Below are 7,115 nucleotides of genomic sequence, written 5' to 3' on the forward strand. Positions count from 1 at the left end.
ATTCTTACTAATTTCTTGTACTTTTCAATTCTTTCTCTAAAACATAAAATTTTAAAAGATAAACATTTCAAATCCGGAAGTTAAAAACATTACATTGGCTCTTTAAAACATTTGATACATAATAAATACAAAATAATTTTAATTCATCTAATTTTAATATACACAGTTAAAAACAATTCAGGATTAAATCATTATATCTTAAAAAACATTAAAAAACATTTAAAACCATTAGAATGGGATATTCACCTTCAAATCCGACGTAGGAAGGGGGTGTGACTTACCTTGGGGGAGGAGGGTATATAAGCAGGAGCTGAGCTCTCTCTCCCTCATTCTGCCTCTGACTAGCCAAGAGCACACATTGCCTGACAGTCTGCAAGGAATAATACAGAGCCTTTCTTTCATTCATTCTTACTTCTTTCATTCATTCTTACTTCTTTCTTCTCTTTTATATATATCTTTTCCGCCTGAAGAAGACCTAGTAAGGTCGAAACGTCGCGGCATCTGTCTTTTATTTCATCTTTCCATAACGTTTATAAATAATTTCATTTTATACATATCTGACCTATAAATAAATAAATATATAAATATAAACACTATAATTAATTAAATACACCGCGAAATAGTCATAAACAATTATAAAAACAGCATCATGCCCCTTGAGGCTGATGGCTGGACCACTGTGCGTTACGGGGGCAGGCGTGGGCGTCCCCGTGACCGCACTCAAGAGAGACCACGCAGATGGGATAGTGGGGGTAGGAGTCCTGGGTGGATGGACCGTGCTCCTCCTTTCCCCCGCGGAGGCGGGAGAAGGGGCCCTAACCTTTTTCCTACCCCTAACCCTAACCCTAACCCCCTAACCCTAACCCACAAAATGAGACTTTGTCACGATGAAAATGTATCTTTTATAATCAAAGATGCAAAACAAAATATACCAAATCAATATATTCTGCTGGGATACATCTTTTCCTCTTTATATTGTCAATCCACATCATGTAAATGAAACTTACCTTGGTGGACAGAACAGCTCTGAACATTGGCCACCAGATGGAGCCAAATGGTTGCCATCTACTGTAATGGCTGCATTTGTCGATTTCTTTAACAGTCTCCTTCAAGGTTACTCATGTTTTGTTTCTTTTTTACTATATATTCTGATTTAGTTTTAATAATCAATTTTTTTTCCCATCTAGTTTGTACAGTTCAACAAAAATCTTCTGTATTTCATAAACTGTCTTCCTGAGACAACCTGCAGTTTATCTTCAGTTGTTTTTTCTATGACATGATTAAAATTCACAGCCATGTTGGATGAAAAGTGGAAGAATCTTTTTACATTTGAAGGAAATGAAAGAGACAAACATTTGTTCATGACTGCTGTAAATAAAGTCAACACTTTTACCTGATTATCAGTCTCATGTTACAACACAGTGGACAACATGACCTATCTGAATGCTTCCTCGCAGTAAAAACAATGTTAAACTTTCCACCGTCTCAGCTTCACTTTCAACACTTTAGACATAATTCATGACGTTGCTGAGTTTGTTCTGCACTGTGAAGACTCCTTTAAATACAGCTGCAGTGAGGACTTCCTTTTTGTTTTCAAAATCTAACACAGTAGAGGACAGTACAAGACAACAGAAGAAGGCAGCAGACCGTAGAGGACAGTAGAAAGCATCAGGTGAAAGTCACATTACAGGAAATAAGAGGCGACAGGCTCTCAGGTGACTCTCAGGTGTGGTTTATGTCGGCGGGTTAGTCTGATAGAAAACAGTCGGTAGCTTCAGTTCAGACAGGATTTTACATTCAGAGCCTTCAGACAAGAAAACATCACAGTCACATCAGCTGATCAGGTCACATGACCTCCTGTTTTCATCATGGGTGCTCTGATCATTCTTTAAATATATCATGAGCTTGCAGCTGCTGCACTACATTCCCCACAATGCACCCTAACCCTAACATCCCACAGAAGGCTGCACACCCTTTCTTTTAGTACCACCTGTTTCATGCAGTATGACATCACACCTTCACACTATATGACATCACTCCATGACATTAAAAGAACATGTGGGCAATCTGAACGCAGCCAATCAGCCGTCATCTTTCAGCAGCTCAGTCATGTGACAGATCTTCTGCTGTGCAAAGGATTGTGGGTCCGAAGAGCCAGAGAAACATGCTGGCATCATACTGACAAGTAGACCCCCATGTGTTTCAGCATCAGAAGTAAGTACTGGGATGTAGTACAGATACTGCGACCACGTCTACTGAAGTACTGCAGTTAGTTCTGAGATGTAGTACAGATACTGCGACCACGTCTACTGAAGTACTGCAGTAAGTACTGGGACGTCATGCAGATACTACGAACACTTATACTGAAGTACTGCAGTTAGTACTGGGATGTAGTACAGATACTGCGATCATGTCTACTGAAATACTGCAGTTAGTTCTGAGATGTAGTACAGATACTGCGACCACGCCTACTGAAGTACTGCAGTAAGTACTGGGACATAGTGCAGACACTACAAACACTTCTACTGAAGTACTGCAGTTAGTACTGGGATGTAGTACAGATACTGCGACCACGTCTACTGCAGTACTGCAGTTAGTACTGGGACCAGTGACGTGAGGTGAGGAGAGGCAGGGGAGGCACAGCCTCACCTGTCATCATGGAAAAAATAAAATATATAATAAACAAATAAATTAAATGGTTCTATTTATCAAATGGTTTGAACTATAAACTAATTTTCAATTTTACTTAAACAATTTGGATAGTTTTTTATTAAAAATCGCTGAATTTTCGCATTTCCGTTTAAATACGGGGAAGAGACGCACCGTGAGGCAGCAGCAGGCTGAGCCTCACCTTGGATTGTGCAATCCCTCATAAACTGTGCTCTGCCATGCAATGACAGCGTGTCACTGTCTCTCTGTATGTCGCTAATCAAATGTTTCAAACACTTTTAATATCTGCCCCCCCTCACTTCCCACAGTTTAGCTGATGTATATAACATATGTGTATAACCTGTTTCGTGTGCTCAGCGATCTTACAACGGCAGTGAAGAGGCACTGGGTGAGGCAGGCAGTTCTCTTGCCTTAGGGTAGGGGGCACTCGTGTGCCCAGAAATCCTAAATGCTACTCCGCAGCTGCAGAGTAAGTGACAGTGAGCTAGCAACAATCTTAGAGTCCATGGTTACAAGCGAGTCAAGTGCACTGATATTTTTTCCCCTCTCGCCCCACCTGGATTTACAATGGAGGATTTTATATCCAAGCTCAAACTATTTTCTAAACTGGACTTTCAATCGAAACAGGAGGTAATAAATAAAGGAAGACCAACACCGGAGCTGAAACTGCCTCAGACACCGGCAACTGGAGTGAAAGGCAGGAAGTGCCACTACTAGCTGCCGCCGCCACAAATTGAGCCAGCCATGCTGTCAAATGATGAATAATCTACTCTGTTGGGTTCATATATTTGTAAATCTGATTCTGATGGAATCAGTGCCTCACCAGCCATGAACCTCACCGCACGTCACTGACGTAATACAAACCCTACGAACACTTCTACTGAAGTACTGCAGTAAGTACTGGGACGTAGTACAGACACTACTTTCAGCTCTCTTCAGCAATTAAACAAACTAAGGCGGGACTGGATGTAGGGTTACCAAAGTAACGATGGTACAATCAAAAAGACTGTTGGTTTGATTGACAGCATGCAGGTAAAGTGAGCGCGTGTCCATGTTTCAGTCTGTGTTCAGCAGGAGGTCAGAGATCGCCGTTTACATTCAGACCTCAGAGGGTCGGCGGCTGCTGAGTGAGTCTCATTAACAAATATTGTGTTCTCCTCTCTCTCTCTTTTCTTGGTTTCAGTCTCACTTAACGATCCAGGTCCTCCATGCGGTTTCCTCCATTGTTCTCTTTCTCCTCAGCTTTCTTCTCATCTTTCTTCTCCTTCGGTTTCTGTCTCTCCTCCTCCTCTGTCTCCCTCTCTCTCTCCTCCCTTTCCCTCTCCCTGGCTCCGCCCTCGTTCTTCAGGTCCTGAAACACCTCGGTGAAGAAGTGAGGGTCGGCGTTGATCCGTAGCATGTCGCCGCTCAGCCGCTCGATCAGCTCCAGTGCTCGTTCCCAGAATGCATCACGGCTGGACTCCACCAGGAAGGGTTTGAGGGGGTACGAGATCTCGTTGCCCAGGTAAGAGTAGCCCAGGTAGAGACAGGTGAGGAAGGTGGCATAGAGCTCCTGCTCCGAAGACGTGTCATCGTCCACGGCATCCCGACACAGCAGGTACACAAAGACCAGACTGGCTGGACTGATGAAGCACTGGTCCTGCAAACACACAGGACACAAAGTACTAGTACTGCAGAGAAACAAGTATTAACACTACAGAGAGACCAGTAGTAACACTACATCCACACACACACACACACATATACACACATACACACATACTGACCTGCCAGCCCTGAACCAGAAGCGCTCGGTCGACATTTCTGAACCACAAGATGATCTGATTGGACGACAGCTCCTTCAGTTTGACACAACGACGAATCAGGAAGTCTGAAAGGCAACGCAGAAGCTCACCTGTGGACGCCTAGAGGAGAGGGGACAAGGAGGGAGGAGACAAGAAGGCAGGGGACAGGGAGGGAGGACACAACACAGTCATCACAATAACATACATCACTATGAAACAACTGACACTACTGTAGACCATAATCATTGTTGTTGTTGTTGTTGTTGTTGTCATAACCCAGCTGAACATGAGTCACTGCCTGCATCAACAATGTGACAAAGTTGAAAATGTTGATGTTGTTTTGTGTTTAAAGTTATGAATGAATGTTGAAGTAAAGACAATTTAACGTGTGAATTTTGTCTCTGATGTTTGTGTTTGTGTCAGAATGAACTGTGACATCGTGTTTGTCATTAAAGGAGCAGTCTGTAGTTTTATAATGTCAAGAGAAAGATCTTCCAACAAACTCAATAATCAAACTGTGTTTGACTGAATAACCAAACTGACCTTAAAGGACAACACAATTTATACTGTTTTACTTTGTTTATATGTGGCGGACCCTGCCACCTTTCTACCTTCAGTGTTCCTGTGAGAACAGTTAAAGTTGCTTTGTTAGCTCATTAATATTGTAAATGTGACACAGCCTCTTTAATTTAATTCAATTCAATTGAATTCAGCTTTATTTATAAAGCGCATTTCATGCACAAGGCAGACTCAATGTGCTTCACAACAGGCACAGTTATATAAAAATCAATTAGAGACTTTAACTCTTTCAACTGGCTGAGTTTTAAACTGTTTTCATTTTTTAAGTTAAATGATTTATGACTCTTCAAACATCTGATGTCTCCATCAAACCACACCGACCTGCACCACCACCCTCCGTGGTGAGATGATCAGGTCCGGCCTTCCCCGGTTCTCATTCTGGCTCTGGTTCTGGTCCGGCACGGTGGGGACGGGTACTGGGATGGGTCCGTGTCTGTGTCCGCCCTTCAGCGCTCTGTGGCGGCTGTCGATGACCGCCTGCTCCCGCTGCACCTGCCCGGCCTCTGACACCGCTGGCTTCACCTTCTTCCCGCCCTTCCTCTTGGCTCGCGCGGCCACGAGGCGTTTCTTCCAGCTGAGCGCGTGCAGCAGCACCGGGTGCCTCTTCTTCTTCTTCTTCTTCTTCTCGTCCTTCTCCTCTTCCTCCTCACGAGCCTCCAGCGGCTTCTGCACCGCGAGCTCCCCAAGCTTCTCCGGCCCGCGAGCCGCAGCCTTCCGCGAGCCCGGAGACAGAGACAGCACCGTTCCCATGACGACAAGTGGACGGACCGGCGCGAGCCTCTCTGCAGCAGCAAAGGAGGAGCTGTCTGTCTGTCTGTCTGTCTGTCTGTCTCTAACCTGTCTGTCTGTCCGGTCCGACCGTTCAAACGTTAGAAATAAAAACGTGCTTGCAGCTCCATCACTGCTGCAGCCTCCGTCCTCCAACCTGTCTGTAGTCCTGGTGGATCAGTGTGTCCCCCTCTCTGTCTCCACCTGTCTCTGTCTCCACCTGTCTGTCTGTCTCTGTGACGCAGTCTGGGGGGCGGGGCTCCTGCAGAGTCTCTGTCCATGGTACTAAAACGTTTAAAGCTGCAGTGGAGAAGATTAAAGGCTCATTATTATTATTATTATTATTATTATTATTATTATTATTATTGTTGTTGTTGGTGTTGTTGTTGTTGTTGTTGTTGTTGCTGCTTCTGCTGCTGCTAGGGTTAGGTGTGACTCATCTGTTCACACCTACAACATACAAAACACTTTTTAGTCCATCATCCATTTTAAACACTGCTGCCTACATTACCCACAGTGCAACTCTACCTCTGACAGATTTATGCTGCCTACACTACCCACAGTGCACCTCTCCCTCTGTGGTATGTTATGCTAACAGCTCCCTTCTTTCTAATTCCACAGTCGTCTTCAACTCCAACTTCAACTCTGACTTGAGTGACATCACTTGTGTCAGCTGATCCCACTTCAGACACGACAGGATTTATAAACATGTAGTAGAACACCTGGGAACACCTGGAAACACCTGGGAACACCTGGGAACACCTGGAAACACTTGGAAATAGCCACAGATTTCATTTCATTTTTGACGAGAGCAATCAGAGTCACGTGCAGATAATTAATAATCAATAAATAATAACAATCATAAAACAAACTGTGAAACCAAACATACACGACAAACTAAAGACAGGAGAAGAGCCCCTATTATTATTATTATTATTATCATTAATATTATTGTATAATGTGACTCTCTACCTGTCTCTCTCTATATACCTGTCTCTCCCTGCACCTGTCTCTCTCTCTCTCTACCTGTCTCTCTCCCTCTACCTGTCTCTCTCTCTCTCTCTGCCTGTCTCTCGCTCTCTACCTGTCTCTCTCTCTCTACCTGTCTCTCTCCCTCTACCTGTCTCTCTCTCTCTACCTGTCTCTCTCCCTCTACCTGTCTCTCTCATATAACAGTCTTGTTACTGTGCTGCTGTCCTGTCCTCTGTATTCTTTAAAATGGTTCGTTAATATCAACTATATTAATCAGGTGTTCTACAATGAGCAGCTTGGTGAATACATATAAGAGCTGTTAGCATGTTAGCATGTGAACAG

At 43.8% G+C, this 7,115-nt stretch overlaps 1 protein-coding gene across 1 annotated transcript; it reads right to left on the reverse strand.

The window, feature by feature from the left end:
* Nucleotides 1-1,716: 1,716 nt before the first annotated feature.
* LOC311254137 (cyclin-dependent kinase 5 activator 2-like) lies at nucleotides 1,717-5,875 on the reverse strand. Its single transcript, XM_084384538.1, has 3 exons — nucleotides 5,355-5,875; nucleotides 4,437-4,574; nucleotides 1,717-4,309 (listed from the first exon to the last, which is right to left on the reverse strand). Exons 1-3 carry the CDS (start codon nucleotides 5,781-5,783, stop codon nucleotides 3,860-3,862), a joined length of 1,017 nt encoding a protein of 338 aa, XP_084240664.1. The 5' UTR covers nucleotides 5,784-5,875; the 3' UTR covers nucleotides 1,717-3,859.
* Between the last annotated feature and the right edge of the window lie 1,240 nt (nucleotides 5,876-7,115).

This window comes from Pagrus pagrus (genome assembly GCF_965226575.1).
Source record: "Pagrus pagrus genome assembly, contig: HAP1_SCAFFOLD_456, whole genome shotgun sequence".
NCBI classification, from domain to species: Eukaryota; Metazoa; Chordata; class Actinopteri; order Spariformes; family Sparidae; genus Pagrus; species Pagrus pagrus.

Excerpts from the sequence above, each read along its gene's own strand:
- LOC311254137 (XM_084384538.1), bottom strand. The coding sequence starts at position 5,783 with ATGGGAACGGTGCTGTCTCTGTCTCCGGGCTCGCGGAAGGCTGCGGCT. Across the intron at positions 4,575-5,354 it reads CACGGAGGGTGGTGGTGCAG|GCGTCCACAGGTGAGCTTCT; the intron begins GTCGGTGTGGTT and ends CCTCTCCTCTAG. Across the intron at positions 4,310-4,436 it reads TTCTGGTTCAGGGCTGGCAG|GACCAGTGCTTCATCAGTCC; the intron begins GTCAGTATGTGT and ends GTGTGTTTGCAG.